The following is a 21,573-nucleotide window of genomic DNA, read 5'->3' as shown; positions in this document are numbered from 1 at the left end:
TACATAAAATAATAGTTCATGTATCATATTAGATAATTCATTGAGTGATTTAAATGGTAAAAAATATTACTCTTATTTAAAGATTTGAATTCAAGTAACTACGTTTGTGCATCGTCAACAAACTAAAATAACACTCCTTGGATCTTCCTATTTGCTTACCCCGCGAATGCAATATGTTTGCAGACCATACAACTAAACTTCCAGGTCCTACTGCACCACAATTTTTGACTATCGACTCTCCACCGTCGGTCATTCAAGAACTCCTCCATCGGGAAATCAATGGTCCCTCCGTATTGTAAACGTGTCCCTGCTTAATCCTATGGCTTGCTTGAGCTCCTTTTTATTAAAAAAATGGTTTAATTTGTCTAATTCCGAAATTGACATAGACCCTAGAAGTATTCAAGAAAAAATTAAGGGTTAAGACTTAATTTTTGGAGTAAAGTACATAAATGATTTCCGACTATATGACGTTTCTTTGTTAAGTTCGTTGACAATTAATAGTTACAAAATGGTCCTCGACAATAGGGCGTTGTTTTGTTGAGTATTTGACTATTAAAAATTACAAAATAGTCGTTTGAATATTCATATGTTCCAAACTCGTCATTTTCTATTAACAAATTGACTGTCGTCACATTAATATGTTGATTAAGATATGATAAAATCATATTTTAATAATGTTTGTTGACATCACTGTTGCTTTAAAGCACATGCTTGACGACACAATATTCCGCGCATTGGCTCGACAACATAATGTAAATATTGAGCTGATCTACATAATACAGCTTAATTGGTTGTGGGATCAAATTTTATAATATATTAGTCAACATATTAACGTCCAACTCTGATGGTCGCTAATTTTTTAACAAAAAATGATGAGTTTGGAACATATGAATAGTGATGTTATTTTGTATCTTCTAATAATAGGTAAACTCGACAAAACAAACACCCTATAATCGGGGACCGTTTTATATATTTTAATAAGTATGAAATTTAAAAAAGCAACACCATATAATAAGGGATCATTTGTGTACTTTATCCTAATTTTACATGGTTTAAATTAAATATGACAGTCTTTCTATTATATCAAAATTTAAAATTTAATTAATGTATTTCTTTTTATAAATTGAGTTCGTTTATTATTTTTAATTTATTAAGAAGCATGTAAACGGAACAAGTAGTTATGGTAAAGAAACGTTCGTCAGGTTTGATTACCACAAATCAAAGTGCATTTGTCCATTGCCACATCATAACGAGCAGACCTCGTTCATAGCTTTCTTAGAATGGCTGCTCAGAATGAGATAAGCACATACAACCCATACATTCGTTCTCACTTAGTTCATGAACCAAAGTTTTAGCAAACAAATCATAAGAAGACACTACTAGTAATCCTAATACTACAAATGCTTGAGAGAAGCAGATAGGTTTCCACTATGAAACTTCCCTTCTTTGTGCTGTTTCAAAGATAATCCTTCTTCAGATCCGCAAAGTAAGGATGTTCCATAGCTTTCTTGGCCGAAATACGCTTGGCGGGATCATATTGCAACATTTGCGATAACAGGTCGAGCCCGTCGCTGTCCAAATTGGGAACAGCCGATGACAGACTCTGGGAGCTCCATTGGGGATACTCATGCCAGTTTGGAAGTGAACTCAGTCCGGGCCACACTTGTTCATTTGGAGTACCCAACAACCTGAAAAAAAATAATACAATCACAGATCAAATGGGAACGCAACACCAAAAAATGGATGATATAGAGAGTGGAGAGGGGCATGAGAATGGACCTGAAAATATGAAGGAGCTGCTGCAATTCAGAATCTCCGGGGAATAAGGCAGTCTTGGTGACCAGCTCGGCTAGAATGAATAAAAAACACTGCTTAGCTAATCAAGTAGAATGAATCTATGTTACTCGGTCTCGGTGTGTATCGAATACCAACATGTATCAGACATGGGTATGACCGTATGATTAGATTCATATTTTAGTGCCATACACATACTTAAATGAAAAATCTGAGCTACTATGACTATTTGTTACTCAGTATGCATCGAATATAGACATGCATGAGACACGGGTATGATTAAATTCGTATGAATATTTGTTACTCGGTGTGGATCGAATATAGTCATGTATCAGACATGTACTTTAAGGAAAACTCTGAGATAGTATGAATATTTGTTACTTGGTATGCATCGAATATAGACTTGTATGAGACACAGGTATGATCAGATTCATATTTAGTGTCATACACATGCTTTAACGAAAAATCTGAGCAACACAGGTATGAATATGGGAATAGATCAGTGGATAATGATAACAATAGATGTAGAGATGGCGAGTAGTACCAAATATGCAGGCCACAGACCACATATCCACAGCAGTTGAATAATGTGTAGCCCCCAAAAGAACTTCAGGTGCTCTATACCAAAGGGTCAATATCTGAAAAAACATTTACTAACAAAATTAGGAGTTTGAATGATAATATTAGTATGCAAGTATTAGCAGTAGTAGAGCACTATTAATACCTCATGAGTGTACTTCTTGATGGGAAGAGTGAAAGCACGAGCAAGGCCGAGATCGGCTATCTTAAGCGCCATGGTCTTTCTGTCCATGAGGAGATTGTGAGGCTTAAGGTCCCTGCGTCAATCAAAGAGAGAAAGAGAGAGGATTAAGTTGTTATTGAATATACTGAAATATTGGTGCAGAGCACATAGGGGAAAAAAGGTGGGACAGGCTTAACAACCTGTGTAATATTCCATGGCCGTGACAGAAGGCAACACCTTTGCACAGTTGGTACATCAAGCTCTGTTGACAAAGATCACAAGCATTAACAAATACAGAACGAACAAAGTAGATGTTAACTCTGCCTGGTAGCCTACAAAATAAGAGGGGAATCCATGCATTTTGTATTAGGAGCTTGACTTAAACTCTAGTTTTTTGAAGGACCAAAATGCGAATTTGCCTTTTCCAGGGCTAATTTATGAAAGAAGAAAAGGAGTGAGAGGGAGAGAACTATACCTTGACAATGTTGACCGGAATGCTCTCCCCAGTTTGGCGAAAGGAACGGATGTATTTCTTGAGATCGGTATCCATGTACTCAAAAACCAAGTACAGAACCGTCTTTCCTTCTTTGTTTTGCCCTTGTTTAACATCCATCAATCTGTGAGAACAAAATTTCAGATCAAATCAAAATGAAATTCGTGAGTGGAATCATCACACGAACGAGAAGAAAGAGCGAAAGAAAAAAGACCTGACGACATGAGGATCGCGAGAGAGCATGCGCAAGATCGAGATCTCGCGGAGAGTGGTGGGAGGGACGCCTTCATCGTCCTCGTGGAGGCGCGTCTTCTTCAAGGCTACGATCTTCCCCGTCGCTCTCTCCCTTGCTCTGTAAACCTTCCCGTAAGTTCCCTCTCCCACCTTCTCCAACTTCTCGAACGCCTCCATCGCTGAAATTTGCCTTTCTTTCTCCATTTCTTCCTTCGATTCCCCTCTTAAAATCAAAAGAGTACCCAACAATCTCAACGTTGTTTGTATTTATCAGATCGCTTTCATCTGTTTCTTCGTTTATATATATAGCCGTTCCCTTCAAAAATCAAATATTGTATAAACTAAAAAAAAAAAGGCAAAAGTCGTTTCTCAACGGAACTTTTTTGAATTTCAAATTTCAGGATCCAAACACCGCTCCATCCCAGTTTCCATGTTTGCCCCTACGGCTTTACCCTTTTTGCCGATAGACCAACCCAAGTATAAAAAGGGTCGGACTCGGAGGGAGGACCCGAGTTCCTTTTTCAGCCCAGTAAAGCCCATATCTACGTCAAGTGATCTCTAGATTCAGAGTTTTATGCATGCTGCTGAGAAATTAGCATATTGCATCTATAGATTATATTTATTTATGGTCAAATTTTATAAAAGAAAGTCCCTACTATGTGTTTTTAGAAATTTAATCCATTTACTAAATTTTATTACTTCCGTCTTTCTTTTTCTACGATCATCGGTATAATAAGTCAATTGGAAGGAACAAGTGTGGAGTGCTCCACCCGTATTTATTCTTGTCAAGAATTTTCATCTTCATCCCTATTTCATAAAATGTTACGAGTACAATATCAAAAATCATCTCGGCTCCGCGACTCGCAAGACTAAAATCATCCTCGTTTTACTACCAACTTGAATTCCGAGATCCACCTAAATCCCGTTGTATTTTACCTACGATATGAGAATGTGTTCAAATTACCTGAGAATTGAGAAATCGATATTCGATGAGAATGTGTTCAAATTACCTGAGAATTGAGAAATCGATATTCGATGAGTACTCTCGTCCAAAATAATAATAATAAATGTGAATTGAGTGCTATCAAAATTAGTTCTTTAAAATGTTTACTTTTCAAATATGTTTATTATGTATACTTGACAGACAAATAAGACGAGTATAAAGTCATACTTACGTTTGTCTCATCATCCACATCAGGTTTAATTTTAATCCTCATTCCTGCACCACCACTCGTAAAATATATATTTATCTTTGTCCATTGAATGTGAAACGTGATTTATCCCCATAAAATTATCTTAGTAATATCTCTACTTATTAATCTATTAATTCATATTAAACACTACAAATTTACAATAATCTATTATGAATTCTATTCCAAATTAATTTACTGTTTTAATTTCACCTGACTTATTTTTTAAAATATGTAGTGAGATACTATATACATGTAGACATTTTTATTATATTGCTTTAAATGTGTAATTATTTGTCAGATTGACAAAAAAAAACATCGAAATATACGTCATATTATCGGATATATCATCGTATGATTACACTTCAATTTTATTTGACGGAACTAATGGAAAACATGGGTAAACTATATGTTTACTATCCCAACCATCACTTTCCTTCTCTTTTGATCACCTAGTTATTTATTTTTCAAAATTACATTTAACGTTAAGTTTTGACTTTATTTGACGTAACTAATAAAAAAATGGGTAAACTATGTGTTTATTATACTAACAATCACTTTTCTTCTCTTTTGATCACTTAATTATTTTTTGTTTAAAAAATAATCGTAATGTTGATATGTCACCATAAGACAATATCATTTCATCATTGGAAAAAAAATTAAAAAAATATCACGTCATCGATTATGTTAATTTGAAGATGTTAAACGTGTAGTTTATCCGGAAAAACCCTCAAAATTTATAATACACATCTCGAAAAGTAAAATATTAGAAATGATCAAATTATGGTAAAAGTACTGAATCCACCGTAATAACATAGTACAGGCACTTTCTATAGAATTTGACCTTCATTTATTTAAACTATGAATCTTCTAAAATCAAACATAAACCAGGTATTAAAAGTCTGTCAGTCTGCATAAATCTCTACAGTGAAATTCTATACTGCACATTGCAAATTGATAGCTAAGGTTAATATATATACAGCAGAATGCACTATCTATTCCATACCCCCCAAGTTTCTGTTAGTTTACATGCAAAAACCATTATCTCGTCCCCTCATAATAATAATACTTCGCTTTTAGTCCTTCAGAATAAGCCTCACATTCTGAACCTTCAGACAACTTCAGCTTCTGTTCCTCCATATCTTTCAGAACAGCCATGAGTTTCGTTCGATACCCTTCACACCGTTGACTTGCTTGTTCCACCTCTGAGTTTAATTCCTCAATTTGCTTCTCCTGATCCTGCAATCAAGCAACCCAAATGAACTTAAACTAAACAGCTACTGATGATGGCTTTAGAGGCATAGCATTTTGGTGTATCTCAAACACAAACTTCTGCTATAATGACAATGATACTGCATTCAACGCAACGGATGTTTCGCACATTACTGACGGCAGAAAGTTTACAGCGACAATTATCGAACAGAACTCATCTTGGAGCCAGATTGATTTTGCTACCCTGAATTTAAAGGAAACCTTTTTGTTACTGCACAAGCAACCTTCCTTCATGTATGGCATCCAATGCGGCGTCAAATGCATGCATTGATTCTGTCCCCTCTTCCACAAATTTGATGGCTTCGTGACACAAATTGTCGTAACGAGCTGCGTTGGACTCTAAACTGTTACTTGTTATTTCTACGTTACAACCATCAACTGTAATCCCGCTTTTCGTGCTTCTTGTCCACCGTTTTAGTATATAATGAGATGGCAATGTCAGTACATTTGTTAGCCTAAAAACTGCTAATACATGCTTACAGATAATACCAGAAAACTCGAACATCTGGCAGCTACAACTACCTTTCTTTCTAAAACCATTGAGCTTCAAAAAATGTGCTTTCTGGTATTCTCCGAATTTGGCTACCCGATACGTCACTTCTAATCCGGTGTCATCAATTACATTAGCAGGATAAGCAAGAGTCTCAACCAATTCCTTTAGGAATTTCAAAAATATCTTCTTTGTGTAAAGGTTGGCTGCTTGTTTTTCCATAGTAGATGGAGTTTTTAAAGCTAGAAATGTATTTAATGTATCATAATCAGCATTCACTTCTTTTTCCTATCGGCTTGCAACAGCTTTTTCATATTGTTTAATAAGACCCTGTGCATTGGTCGACGCATTTATATAACCATCAAAATACGAGTTCATAGTATCACTTCCTTGGGTTACGAACATCTCCCCAAAGAAAGTGTCCCGAAGATAAACAGGCACCCAATGGTTTCAAGTGTCGTACATTGACAGCAGCCATTCATTATCTCCAAGACCGTATTGTAGAAGAAGGAACTCCCAACATGATTCGAACTCATCCAGCTTCTCTGTCAACTTGATGCATCTATGGAACTCGGCTTCAAAAGTGGGATGTGAGTGATATACATTAGCAAGCTTCCCCCGAGCTTCTCTAAACAGATTCCATATACAAAACCGGTGGAAGGTCTATGGGAAAACTTGTGCAACAGCTGCTCTTATGATCCTGTCCTGGTCTGTCGTGATTGAAATAGGGTATCAGCCTGACATTGATGCCAGCCAAGTCTGGAATAACCAAACGAAAGAAGATTCTGACTCATTGAGAAGCAAAGCACATCCAAACAAAACAGGCTGTCCATGATGATTCCAGCCAGTGAAAGGGGTAAATGGAACACAATACCGGTTAGTTCTATACGTCGTATCAAATGTAACAGTGTCCCCAAAGTGATTGTAATTCTCTCTACAATGAGCATCAGCCCAGAAGATGTTTCCTGCGGGGCTATCTAAATCACATTCAACAGCACAAAAGAAAGCAGGATCCTCATTTTGCATTCGCTTCAAGTAGTTGAAAACAACCTGGCCTCCGCTCCCAAGAGTCCTCTGCCAAGTACTACTCATATAATTCTCGCAATCAACTTTAGTAAATCCAACATTATTGATTCCACCAGATTCCTTAATCAACACAGACATCACTCCACTCGGACCCATCCCAGCAGCTTGAAGCGTATCAATGAGGCTGCGAGCAAGGCCAGAGACATGCCTGTGTGAACGAAGACAATGCACTTTATCTGGCGGCACAAGCTCATGGTTATGGTCTTTAACAAATTTAGACAACCCATTTCCCAGTAGAATGTTTCTTGACCGTAATTTGCGCCCTACAACCAACCCGAGTGACGGTATGCTGGCGCTTGGACCTATTCTGCCCGGCTGCTCTACGAACGCCCTCACGGGAGCAAACAATTTGGCGGCATATGATCGAGCCATCATGGGGCGAGCGCTGGTAAACACTAACCCGAGTGCTAAAACCAACCCGGCGAGCATATGAAAAGTAGAAAACACGAGCAGACTACTCGGAATCAAATTCCATACCCTCAAAGGGCTCGAGATTGGGGTCCGCCGAGGCGGAAACAGGTCAAGCTACATGACTATAATCATCAAAAGGAAGTGGGTTTTCCAAGTCAATAGCAGTGGCCTCGTCATCAAACTCATCAACATTTAAAGGATGAATATCCATTGGAGAATTACTCAGAAACTCAGCTCAGTACAGTACTAAACAAAGCAATCCAAACTACATGTAAATACATCTTAAGAAATAAGAATAATTTGCAAGTTATTGTGTAGTTGGAGGGATTGGGTATTGGCTTCAAGTTCCATGTCGGTTCATTACAATTGAAAGTTGAAAGCAGAAGAATTAGTGGAAAGAGATGAACTGACCAGATGATGGATGCTGCAGCAGCTGTTGGTGTTGCATAGTAACTCGTGTCGTGTTGGGGCAGAAAGGAAGAGAGTGAAAATCGTTGGTATTTGAGGGTTTTCTCACTTGATGTGCAAACAGCAATCAGCAAGGGCTGATAAGCGCGCTGGGCCATCCCAATTTGTTTTAATTTAATTATAAAAAATAATTTAAATCCGTTAAATTCAAACTTTAATTAATTTTTATTTTAATTTAATTTCGACTTGAAATAATTATAATTAAAAATATTCAATTTTATAATAATCTGGTTTGAAAAATTCAACTTCAAGCCAACCCAAACTTGGAGTGGAGGGGTGTCGAGATTGTTATTTTACCCTAATTTAATCGGTTTTAATCCAATTTAATTTTACAATATTTTGATTTTTTAAAGAATAAGTTAAATCTTGATCGGATCTTATGAGATATGAGATTGGTTAGATTTGGATCTAAAGTAAAAAAAATTAATTTGACAAAAGATAATAATATAATTATTGCTATATATTTCAGAATAATTGTTATAATACTTCTTTCATATTTTTTTATTAATATGTGATAATAAGTATAAGGTAGTATATGTTCAAAGATTCAACCATTTGATATTGAAACACTCGTATCTCTGACATTTTGTTGCTCGAATAAGGGACCTCAATGAATAATAACAATTATAACTTTGTTTTGATGAATAAAAATAAGAATTTTGGGAAAATTATATGTTTAATATTATAACTATCAATTTTATTCTATTTTGTAATTCATTATTTTTTTCAAAATCGTATATAACATTTAGTTTTAGTTTCATTTTAGTTATCCAGCGTTAAAAATTTAATTGTGGTGCTAACGTGTCACCGCAAACAAATGTTACATCATCACTAAAAATTAAAAATATCATGTCAACAATTTGTTAATTTTTTAACGGTATACGATCAACATGAAACCAAAACGTAATGTTGTGTGTGATTTCGAGGGGGAAATAGCTAGATGACAAAAACAAAATAAAAGTGATAATTAGAGTATCAAACGTATTAGAGTAGCAAACGTGTAATTTACCTAAAAAGATTATATTTTTGTTGGTTAAATCATATATGAGTTTTTACCTTAAAATTTAAGTGAAATTTTGAATCAAGTAAAATATTTTTAAATTTAATTTGACTCGACTTTTAAATGAAAAGTGTATAATTTTTTAATAGAATTAAATTGTTCTTAAATCCAATCTAACTCATCCCATGACTATTCGTACTAACCACTACTCTACGATAGTTATTTTATTGGGTTGGGCCTTTGAGCCTTTCACTTCAATCTTTTCGGGACAGAATGTCGGCCTATATATATTACAATTGGATTTTAGTGGTCTTACTTTAAAACCAAATTCAATAATAAATGTTTTCAATTGCATCCACTATCGGTAGGGATGACAACGGGTCGGGTTCAAGCCGGGTATTGGTCTCCCGTCCCTTTCCCGTTTAAAAAACTCGTACCCGTTTCCGTTTAAAAAGTCGTGGGGATTTAAACGGGGATCCCCATCGGATAATTGGGGAAAACCGCGGGGAAACAAATATTCCCGTTTAGCATAAACGGGTATCGGGCCGGATATATATATATTTAAATTAAATATATAAATATTAAATATATTTTTAATTTAAATTAAATTTATTATATATATATATATATATATATATATATATATATATTAATATTAATCGGGCCGGGTAATCGGGGCGGGGATTACCAAACCCGTCCCCGTCCCCGTTTAGCATAAACGATTTTTTCTCATCCCCGTTTAATTCAGTTTTCGATTTTCTCAGTCGGGTTTGGATTTTTTTTCATCCCTAACTACCTGCCTTTATAGTTACATAATACATACAAAATATTATTTTTATTTTTTTATATCCGATTTATTATATTATCTTTAAATTATTTCCTTAAAAATATAACAATCTTACCATTAATGACAAAGCTATATATGTTGCGAGGGGCATGCCTATTTCTTTCTTTGTTGGCTTAATCCTTTTTAAAGTTTTCCCTACTTTTAAAATTAAATAAATTAAGTATTGTATTCCTAATTTTTTTAATTCAAATTGTTTTTTATGTCATTTATCTTGAAACTATTTAAATTAAAATATAGGGTAAACTACATATTTAATACTTAAACTATTACTATTGATATGTTTTGGTACCTAAACTTTATTTATATTTAAAATCATACATAATGTTTAGTTTATATTTCATTTTGATACCCGCAGTTAAAAATTTAATGATGATGTTGACGTGTCACTATAACGTAATATCACATCATCATTGAAAAAAATAAAAAAAATATCATGTTATCAGTTCTATTAATTTTTAAAAGATGATACCAAATTAAAACTTAAATTAAACGTCAGATATGATTGTGAAACAAAATAAAATTTAGGTACGAAAATAAACCAAAATAATAGTTTAAGTATTAAATGTGTAGTTTATCCTAAAATCTAACCCTAAATTTTGTAGTTCTATTTTTTATATATTCTTAATTTAGAAACTAAAGAAATTAATTCTTAGCCTATCATCCATACGATTTAAATATTTCTTAATTTTTATTATCAATTTCAATCATTAAACAATTAACTTTTAAGTCTTAATTTTTAAAATTTTAATTTAATTAAAATATATCAATCTTCGTTTAACTATTATATCAATCTTTGTCAGTGTAAATATGTAACACTTCACCAGTTATAACCATTAACGATTGTTAAAAAATCTATTGTCCAATCAATATTTTAACACTTAACATGTTTTTTTAATTTAAAAAATTGAAATAATTAATTTTCTAAAACTATCCCTAAATATTTAAATTATTCAAAACTCACAAATCCATAAACATCAAATTTAAAAATCATAATGTCACCGTTGGATCAACCACAATAGGTCACCTCTTCTATTATGGCTAAATTACATAACTAACACCGTTTGTTTTTAATTTTACCTTTCTAACACCGTTTGACCAATATTTCCAAAACTAGCACCCTTTCTGCTGAATTGGCAAAGGCGCGTCCCCGGGGACGCGCTTTACCCGTGTTTTCGCTGAGTTGGATGCCACGTGTGAAAGGCGCGTCCCCGGGGACGCGCCTTTGCCATATCAGCAGACACATGTGGAAAGCGCATCCTCGGGGACGCGCCTTCCATTAAATGTCATAAATGCCCCCATCCGTTTTTCCTAACTACCCCTCCTCCTCCCCTATATAAACATCCTCAACCCTCACTCATTCTTCACACCAAAATCATCTTCTCCTCTCTTATATAACTCAAATTCTCTAACTATTTGAGTTTTAAATTTGTTATTAGTGGTAAGAAATTTATTTTTATGTTAGTATTTTTTAAAATAGTTATTATTTTTTATATTAATATATTTATGTAAATATTATTTTTTTATTAAAATAATATTTATATAATTATTATTTATTTAGAATTATTAATTTTTGTTGCTAATTATATTGTTTTGTCTACAGTTATAATGGAAAACGAAATGCTGTTGCGATTGGATATTGATCATATCTCCATACATTTTAGCGATATGGTAATATTTTTTATAATTAATGTTAATATTTAAATTTATTTTTATTTTAAAGTTATTATGAATTATATTAATTTTTATTTTTTATAATATATATTATTTAGGATGCTGATCGTATTTTAGAAACTTTTATTAAAAATCCACGTATACCGACACCGGAACGTATTTTGCCATATTTGGCTTCTGCTGGGTTCGGGTATATTGCAACAATTATAGGCGGTTGCAAACTCGAACCTGTCCTAATTTCTGCACTGATTGAGAGGTGGAGGCCCGAGACACACACTTTTCACCTTCCATGTGGAGAGGCAACAATTACATTGGAGGATGTCTCTATGCATCTGGGGCTTCCCGTCGACGGAAATATGATGTGTGGTATGGCGGATGGTGATTGGCAATCAATGTGCATTGATTATCTTGGAGCTGCTTCGCCAGAGTTTAATGGAGGTAGAATAGCTTTATCTTGGTTGAAAGCTAATTTTGAGGTTTTAAATGAAAATGCTTCAGAGGATCAATCAAAGGCATGTGCTCGGGCATATATTCTACGAATAATTGGAGGAATATTGATACCCGACAAATCTCGCAACCAGGTGCATTGTATGTGGTTGCGGCATCTGATCGATTTTGATGAAGCTGGGAGATATAGTTGGGGTGCTGCAGTTTTGGCATTTCTCTTTAGAGAAATGTGTCGGGCGACGAATTATAAGAAAACTGCTATCGGTGGATGTCTTCTGCTTCTACAATCATGGCGTGGTTCCGCATGCCTTTCTATGCCCGATCGTGAATGAACCATACGTATTCCCCTTATTGTTGAGGTAATTTTCGAACTAAATTTTGATTTAAATATTTTCAATTAAATAGGGTGATATTTAGTTTATTATATTTCATAGGTGGTCGATGAAAAGAAAGGACCATAAAAGTATACCTACTGGGTTAGAGGAAATTCGTTTACTTATTGATACGAAAGCTGGGTCTGAGGTATGTTTTTAAATTTGTTTAATTATTAATATTTTAATTTAAAATGTTAGATATAATTAGAATATTTTATTTATTTGAATTGTATATTTATATTTCAGTTTCAGTGGATACCTTATGCGAGCGATGAAGTGAAAGCTTGCATCCCACCCCACCTTAGTGGGTCATTAGAGGTATGGATATCGGTTATACCCCTTATATGTTATGCTATTATTGAGTGGCATCCAGTTGATCGCGTGCTCCGTTAGTATGGTTGTACGCAATATATTCCTGGAGCTCCTAGGAATTTAGACGACGTGCATAACATAGATAGACGGGGAAAGAAAGATGTTAACTGGGTGGTGAGACACAGAGATTGGATTGCACTCTGGGAGAACCGATATACACTGTTGGCCCCTCGACAATATTACGCTGAAACTGGTCATATGGTTACGGATAACTATATGGACTGGTTTAATGAAAATGGGAAGCCGTTTCTACTTTCGGCGGAAGCACGAGGGGTTAACATTCCTAGGCGCCGAGAAAGACGTCAACCGTCTCAATATCATCGTCCCCTGACGCGTGGACGGAGAGAATGCGCTACCGGTTCTGCATCAGTCCCACCACAACATCCTTATTCGTCGATGCCGCAGGGGTACATGCCCAGCCCTCCACTTTATATGCCAAGCCCACCAGTTTATATGCCATCTCCACAGGGTTACATTCCGAGCCCGCAGGGTTACATTCCTAGCCCGCCAGGTTACATGCCTAGCCCGCAGGGTTTTATATCATATGGAGGTGCATATACGACTATGTTTAATGATCCAGCATATGGTTCATATGCATCTTATTTGGCTGGTGGTGCTTCTCCGCAGACACCTCAATCTTTATCTGGATCACATACATCGATGCCAATGTTTCCACAGTTTCCACAGTTCCCGGGGAGCGGTGGGATTGTTACTAGCACTCCTCCAGGGTCGTTATTTTATACAGGCCCTTCAGCCCCTTCAGCGTCATCTACACCAAATGAAGAAAATGCTGCTGATGATGATAGTGAAGATGAGGAGACTGAAGAACAAGTTCCACGAAGAAATCCTCCACGAAATAGGCAACCACCGCCATGTGGAACTCATTCGAGAAAACAACATCGGTGATCCAGTTATATTTAATGTTATTTAAATAATTAAATTTCAGAATTTTATGTAATTTGGTTATGTTATTTAAATGTTTCATGGTTGTTACATACATATTTTTTAATGTTATTTTTATTCACATTTAACATTAAATGTTTGATAAATGTTTTTAAAATACAAATTATATTATTCGAAATTTAAAATAAAAATAAAAATAATATTATTCAAATTTAAATTTAAATATAAATTATAGTATTCGAAATTTAACATTAAATTTCAACTTAATATTCCAATTGTATTCGAAATTAAAGTTATATTCCAATTATAGTTCACAATACTTAAATTGAAATTAAATTTATCCATACATATGATTTTATCATTAACATATATATTAAAACGTATACATTAAAATCAACTTATGTTGAGTTCATCGATCGACGGAATCAACCAAGAGGGGGGTGAATTGGCAATTTATTCAATGTCACATTTCAATGCTCATTCCATACAATTTCAATGTCACAATCAACTTATCACTTCACATTTATTCAATTTATCCATAACATTTTATCTAATTTATTCAAACTTCACATAACGTTTTAATTTAAGTTATTCTTAACTTGTTGAACTTTCAAAAGAAGTTAAATTTAAGTTATTCAAACTGATATATCTAGTGTCCCCGAGGGACATGAGTGACATAATAGGGCAATGATAACGTATTCTCTGACGAAATAATGGAAGGCGCCCCCCCGGGAACGCACCTTCATGTGAATAGTGAAATAATAGGTACTGATATATCTAGTGTCCCCGAGGGACATGAGTGACATAATAGGGCAATGATAACATATTCTCTGACGAAATAATGGAAGGCGCGCCCCCGGGAACGCGCCTTCATGTGAATAGTGAAATAATAGGTACTGATATATCTAGTGTCCCCGAGGGACATGAGTGACATAATAGGGCAATGATAACATATTCTCTGACGAAATAATGGAAGGCGCGCCCCGGGAACGCGCCTTCATGTGAATAGTGAAATAATAGGTACTGATATATCTAGTGTCCCCGAGGGACATGAGTGACATAATAGGGCAATGATAACATATTCTCTGACGAAATAATGGAAGGCGCGCCTCCGGGAACGCGCCTTCATGTTAATAGTGAAATAATAGATACTTATATATCTAGTGTCCCCGAGGGACATGAGTGACATAATAGGGCAATGATAACATATTCTCTGACGAAATAATGGAAGGCGCGCCCCCGGGAACGCGCCTTCATGTGAATAGTGAAATAATAGGTACTGATATATCTAGTGTCCCCGAGGGACATGAGTGACATAATAGGGCAATGATAACATATTCTCTGACGAAATAATGGAAGGCGCGCCCCCGGGAACGCGCCTTCATGTGAATAGTGAAATAATAAGTACTGATATATCTAGTGTCCCCGAGGGACATGAATGACATAATAGGGCAATGATAACATATTCTCTGACGAAATAATGGAAGGCGCGCCCCCGGGAACGCGCCTTCATGTGAATAGTGAACCGATTATAGACACTATTATATGCAACGTATTATAAACATTCAAAACAAACTTCAGTTCACAATCTTTCAAATTCTCAAATTCCCAAACTCTAAATTCTCAAATTCTCTGAAAATGAGTCGTCTTTCTGCTGTTGTTTTGTATGATGGAGAAATTAAGGAAGCTGAAGAGGTTGTTGTTTTTGAGTCAGATCATTATATCCCCTTAACCTTGAAGAGAAACATCACAATTGAGGAGTTAATCACAAAAATTTCGTTAAAGATTCATGTAGCAGGCTAGAGAAGACTATATTCACTTCAGTACAGATTTCCTATTGAACTTTTTCCGCTCACGTATACATCATTTCAGCTTTCAAACGATGATGATGTTTCTATGATGGTTGATGCTCATATGGGGAGTTCACAATCTCTTATTGAAATGTATGCAACTTTTATTGAGGTTCGTACAACTCGTGGTCTCTCATATTCCTCTCACTTTGGCATTGCATATCAAACTGATCAAGTTGATAGCCCGACACAACTGATCTATAATGATTTCACATTATTAATGGCGGATCCAACGCCATATACCATGCCATCAAGTTCAATAGGAAGGCATTCATCTGCAACTGCTTATGATCTCAACCCACGTGGTTTCACCAATAATCCATATGGCAACATCTCTTCTACTTCAAGGGGCAGACATTCATCTGCCAATGTTTTCGACTTACATATGGAAATGCCAACGAGACGACAGTCTATTCACATCCCACATGATACAATGGCGTCAAGTTCAAGGGGAGGACACGCAAGCGGGAACTTATTTGACCTCAACATTGGATTATCGGAGGAACCCTCATCTCCACCAGAAGAACCTCTTCGGGAGCCAGGTGCAGATGGTGCTGAAACGGGATTATTCGTTGAACCTGACTCACCACAGTTTAACGTACATTCTGATGATGACGAGGATGACGTTCCGATAAATACAACACCAGCCGAACTTCCTGTACATATGTATGAGGCTGATTATGATGCAATGTATGAGCCTGAATTTCCAGATCTTCCTGATGTTGGCAACTATGGACTTCAATCATCGGTCAATGACGGTAATTTACATATTGGAATGGAGTTCGCATCGAAGGAGGAAGCAATGATGGCAATAAAGAGTTACAATATTCGTAACTCAGTTCAGTCCCGAGTTGATCGATCTAACACGGAGAAATATGTCTGCTACTGCGTCCAACGTCATAACGGATGTCAATGGATGGTCCGTGTATCAAAGAGGAAGAGGAAGAACAACTTATGGGAACTAACCAGATACAACGGTCCTCATACATGTTGTGCAACAGGTATAAACCAGGATCATCCCAACTTGGACTCCAACATTATTTGTCAAGCAATCATGCCCATTGTGAAGCAAAGCTCTCATATAGTTGTTGCAGTGTTGATTTCTGCTATACAGTCACATATGGGTACACTGTCTCATATAAAAAAGCGTGGTTGGCAAAACAGAATGCCATTTGCAAACTTCATGGCGAATGGGATTCCTCTTACAACGAGCTGCCCAGTTGGTTTTATGTTGTGCAAAGACTTAATCCCGAGACAATTGTTGAGTTCGAAACTCAACATCATTACGTGAATGATCGAATGGTTCTCGATCGCTGCCAATTTTACTGAGTCTTTTGGACTTACCCTCAGTGTATTAATGCAGTCAAGTACTGTAAACCAATTGTCCAAATTGATGGTACTTTCTTGTATGGGAAATACAAGCAAGTTTTATTATTGGCTGTGGTCCAAGATGGAAACCGCAATATTATTCCTGTTGTGTTTGCCCTCGTTCAAGGAGAAGACACTGAGTCTTGGGCTTTTTTCCTTAAAAATTTACGTTTACATGTTGTCACCAGGGAACGACTATGCATTATTTCAGACCGAGGAGCCGGGATAAAAGCAGCAATGGACTCTTTGGGTACAATGTATAGACCTCCACATGTTCAACATCGTTATTGTGTCCGTCATATTGCTGCAAACTATTACGAAAAATACAAGAAGAACGATGAACGTCAGTTAGTCGTGCGGATGGGTATGTTACTTTTTCCCAATTTTTCTATCAATTTCTTATTACTTATTTATACTTCATATTAACTATTACATATTCCTAATGGCTTAGGTTACGAACTCTTACCTCAAAGGTTTGAGTCGATGCTACAAGAGCTGTTTGGCAAAAATAAGAAGGGGTGCGAGTACATTATGGACATCAGCAAAGAAATGTGGACAAATGCATATGACGGGGGGGTATCGCTATGGTCATATGACAACAAACTTGGCTGAAGCAATAAATTCAACCTTAAAGGGGGCGCGTCATTTACCAGTCACGGCGTTGGTCAAAACGACTTATTTTCGTTTGGGTCAACTCTTTGCAAAACTCGGTGGACAATCTCTTACTTGGATGCAAAACGGACATATTTACCACCCAAGACTAGTAGCCGATTTACAGAAAAAAATGGCTGCATCAAATGGGATGTTAGTTACAAATTTTTCTCGCACCCGTGAATTGTTTCGTGCAACCGAAATGCCACGTCCGCTGCAAGGGATTGAAGCTAACTCTTTCAGAGTTAATCTGCAAGAGAGGTGGTGCGATTGTGGTTTCTTTCAAGCACTCAAATATCCATGCTCTCATGTCATTGCTGCTTGCTCACATTCGCATTTGGACTACAAAAATTATGTTGATCCCGTATACCAACTTTCACAAGTATTCAAGGTATATGAATTTGAGTTTCCGCCCATAGGAAACGAAAGAGACCCAAATGAGATTCAAACTTGGCTTACAATTGTACCAGATCCATTGTTATTGAGGGACCCAGGTCGTCCAAAATCTACTAGAATACATTGTGATATGGATATTCGGGAGAAGTCAACAGAACAAAAACGATGTGGGCATTGTAGAAACATCGGACACAATAGAAAAAAATGTCCAGCTCTGTTGTCATCATATAACCGTTAACTCTTATGTAATTAATATTGTATTTAAATGAATGTTTTTATTTCTAATAATTTAATGTTTTTGCATTTATATAATTTGTCAATGTATGTACACCTAAATAATTTTTTTTAACTTTTAAATACATAAATATATTTAATATATTTATTTAATATAATAATTAATATTATTAGTTATAATTTTTTTAAAATAATAATAATTCCACCTTCTAAGTAGAGAAAAATATTAAATTAAACAAATTAAAAGTTATTAAAAAATTTATGTATACGATGACACATTTCATGTTCTGATTGGAGGATTAAATTTATTAAATTAAATTTTCAATAAGACTAATTTTATAAAATATGTAAGTCTTGAAGATTAAATATGTAATTATACTAATTTATTAACTTATGCATCAATATTTTCGTTAAATATTGGTATGAGATGACTAGATTGATAACATTTAAATAATTAACTGATAAAATTAATAGATCGATAATCAAAATAAAAAATACTGGAAACTTGATAATTCTTACATTATAATCGAAACATTTTACATAATATATTATTAATTTATAATAATAATAAAAATAAACTATTTATTATAAAACAAAATACGTGTCTGCTGAGTTGGCAAAGGCGCGTCCCTGGGGACGCGCCTTTCACACGTAGCATCTAACTCAGCGAAAAACACTAGTAAAGCGCGCCCCCAGGACGCGCCTTTGCCAACTCAGTAGAAAAGGTGCTAGTTCTGGAAATATTGGTCAAACGGTGTCAGAAAAGTAAAATTAAAAGCAAACGGTGAATGTAAAAAACCCTTCTATTATCTGACTGCCACTAGTTGTTCACTCCCTCATCTTCGTACGCTGTCGTCCGAACAGGATGATCACATGCTTGATCATTAACCTCGTCAGACATGATTGGTTTTTTTATTCAATATTCACATGTTTAATTATTATCATTGAGGCTATACCATTGTTCCAACCAAAACATTAACGTCTGAACTTTTGCTAGTCGCCTAATATCCAATCTTTTTAGGAATTTAGAATTTTTTGAGATTTTTTTAATAAATTTATAATTTTGCTTTTTTCTGTTTTTTAAAAATAACATTAATCAAAATTAATGTCACATATTAAGTAATAATTGATTTAACGATTGTCGATGATATGACCTTTTAAAATGATAATATAATAAAACTGTAAATAACTTAAATGATAACAGAAAAAACTTTAAACAATTTTTTAGGGAAAATTCAAATATTAAAATAAAAATATATAATTTAAACACCTATTTTTGAATTAAATATTATTTACATCTCAAATTATATTTTAATTCCTTGACCGAAAAAATAAACAAACTGATTCATCCGTAAATCGTAATATTACAAAACTTTTTTAGTCCTCGGCATTTACAATTTTAATTATTTTAACCCTTAATATTAGAAATACCAAAATATAATGGCTGTATAAAGACTCTTATGGTAACTTTTACCTTCCTCACAAATAAATCATTATTATTTGTTAACTATGATGTCGAAAGAATTAAGTATAACTCTAGTAGTTGGTCCATTACTGGTCTGCACGTTCACCTTCCACAAACTATCTGGGTCTGGGTTCGAGTTCGGATTCAGATTCGAGTTAGAAATAGTCAGCCTATAATGTGCGTGTGAATGACTGTGTAACTAAAGTGGAACAAAAGAAAATTAGATAGTGAAGTGAGACAAAATGTATAAATTCAAGCACCAAACAGTAAATAAATTATATAAAGTGTATGAATAGTGGATTGAAAAGAAAGTGATATTGGGGGGAAGTCACAAAGCAAAGTGACCAAATACATTGTACCGTACGACCTAATATAAACAGCACAGCTGTTTCCCACGCTTTTGTGTACTGCCTCTGCATGAATAGTGTCCAGACCAAGGACGATAACGCAACCTCCACTTCCATCCATCTATTATGGTCCGTATTGTATTCTCACACTTGTGTTTTTAAAGGTTATAATACCAAAATTACCCCCTCATAGCTTATTAAAATTGTTGTTTTGGCTTATATTATTTTCAAAACATTTTATTCTTATTATAAGAAAAAAGTGATTAATATTTGATCGAATAGTCACTTTCTTGATTTTTTTTGAGCATTTTGGTTTTTTATTTTAAGATAAAAACACATATTTCATAATGTTAATCGAGTGTAAACTAAAGGCAAAATGAAATATTGAAGATTAAAATGCTCTAAAAAAAATAAGGGTCAAAGTGACTATTTAATCTAACGTTAGACATATTTTTTGTATGACATTATACCTTTTTAAAGTGTGTAAAAGGTAATATATATATAAAAGGTGAATTACAACACAAATCAATCTATGATTAATAGTAAGTTTACAAATGGGTTATTGTATTTCAAAAAGTTATAAATGCATCACGTAATGAATCTTGTTACAAATACGTGATTTGGGTTTTTTAAGATTGGGGGTCAATTTTATGATCCGAATAGTGGAGGGATTATCGTTGGTGAGATGAATAACATATCTTGAGATAAAGACAATAGTGCATATTAAGGATCAAGATATGTGGACATTTTAAGGGTGATTTTGTGATTATTGAGAAATATTTTCAAGAATTTAAGGTGATTAATCGAATGAAGAGATTGATGTGGATTTTATATTGAGAATTAGGGCTCACCATCAACCACAAACGATTAGATTTTATTTTGCACATGGTGTGAATTTTAGAATTAATTTAATGACACGAATGTAAATTTTGAAAATACATATACTTCACATGATTAAAATATTACATGTCAGGTTATAGTTTATAATTTAACAGCGGTGATTGAATTGTTACAGTATAATAATTGAGTGACTTTTTTATAAATTTACTCATTATAATATGATTATTTTATCACTAGTTAAAATGTTTATTAATTTTATGATATCAACTTAATAAAGAAAACATGACTTTAAGTGATATAACATGTTATCTTACGTACTATAATTTTAAAAAGTTGAACATTTACCTTTAACATTTCATCGGTTAAAAAAATATCATTATTTTTATTTGTCTAATGACATATTTATTTATTAATTAGTGTCGTGAGATATTTATACATAAAAAGATAATATTATATTTTTCTGAATAATATGTATGTTCATAATCTTTTAATATTATATGTTTTCTTTTTGAAACATATAAAATAAATGAAAAAAGGCTATGTATACGAAGTAGGCAAATTAGGTTGATCGGTTTTTGTGTGAAAATATGAAGTGGTTGAGAGGACCATTGCGTGATGCCGACGACAC

General features: G+C 34.5%; 2 protein-coding genes across 2 annotated transcripts; both read right to left on the bottom strand.

Annotated features, from left to right (window-relative positions):
• Positions 1-1,237: 1,237 nt before the first annotated feature.
• LOC120160399 (cell division control protein 2 homolog D) lies at positions 1,238-3,532 on the bottom strand. Its single transcript, XM_039170815.1, has 7 exons — positions 3,244-3,532; positions 3,012-3,153; positions 2,737-2,798; positions 2,519-2,630; positions 2,339-2,432; positions 1,780-1,849; positions 1,238-1,688 (listed from the first exon to the last, which is right to left on the bottom strand). The coding sequence occupies exons 1-7, from the start codon at positions 3,465-3,467 to the stop codon at positions 1,457-1,459; spliced, it is 936 nt and encodes a 311-aa protein (XP_039026746.1). The 5' UTR covers positions 3,468-3,532; the 3' UTR covers positions 1,238-1,456.
• A 1,788-nt stretch (positions 3,533-5,320) lies between these two features.
• Positions 5,321-20,226, bottom strand: LOC120160160. Its single transcript, XM_039170591.1, has 3 exons — positions 20,118-20,226; positions 8,124-8,224; positions 5,321-5,692 (listed from the first exon to the last, which is right to left on the bottom strand). The coding sequence occupies exons 1-3, from the start codon at positions 20,224-20,226 to the stop codon at positions 5,495-5,497; spliced, it is 408 nt and encodes a 135-aa protein (XP_039026522.1). The 3' UTR covers positions 5,321-5,494.
• Between the last annotated feature and the right edge of the window lie 1,347 nt (positions 20,227-21,573).

Source organism: Hibiscus syriacus, unplaced genomic scaffold, assembly GCF_006381635.1.
Source record: "Hibiscus syriacus cultivar Baekdansim isolate YM2019G1 unplaced genomic scaffold, ASM638163v2 tig00111392_pilon, whole genome shotgun sequence".
NCBI lineage: Eukaryota > Viridiplantae > Streptophyta > Magnoliopsida > Malvales > Malvaceae > Hibiscus > Hibiscus syriacus.
The sequence above is the reverse complement of the archived record's forward strand: the minus strand, read 5'-3'. Positions and strand labels throughout refer to the sequence as shown.

What these genes read in the sequence shown, in the direction of transcription:
- LOC120160160 (XM_039170591.1), bottom strand. Translation starts at nt 20,226, where the DNA reads ATGGATGGAAGTGGAGGTTGCGTTATCGTCCTTGGTCTGGACACTATT. An exon ending in TGTTTATATTAGGTCGTACG is followed by an intron (nt 8,225 to 20,117) that starts GTACAATGTATT and finishes ACATCAAGTGAG; the next exon opens with AAAACCCTCAAATACCAACG. An exon ending in GCTGCAGCATCCATCATCTG is followed by an intron (nt 5,693 to 8,123) that starts GTCAGTTCATCT and finishes GCTTGATTGCAG; the next exon opens with GATCAGGAGAAGCAAATTGA.
- LOC120160399 (XM_039170815.1), bottom strand. Translation starts at nt 3,467, where the DNA reads ATGGAGAAAGAAAGGCAAATTTCAGCGATGGAGGCGTTCGAGAAGTTG. An exon ending in TTCCGGTCAACATTGTCAAG is followed by an intron (nt 2,799 to 3,011) that starts GTATAGTTCTCT and finishes CTTTGTCAACAG; the next exon opens with AGCTTGATGTACCAACTGTG. An exon ending in GGCCATGGAATATTACACAG is followed by an intron (nt 2,631 to 2,736) that starts GTTGTTAAGCCT and finishes TGATTGACGCAG; the next exon opens with GGACCTTAAGCCTCACAATC.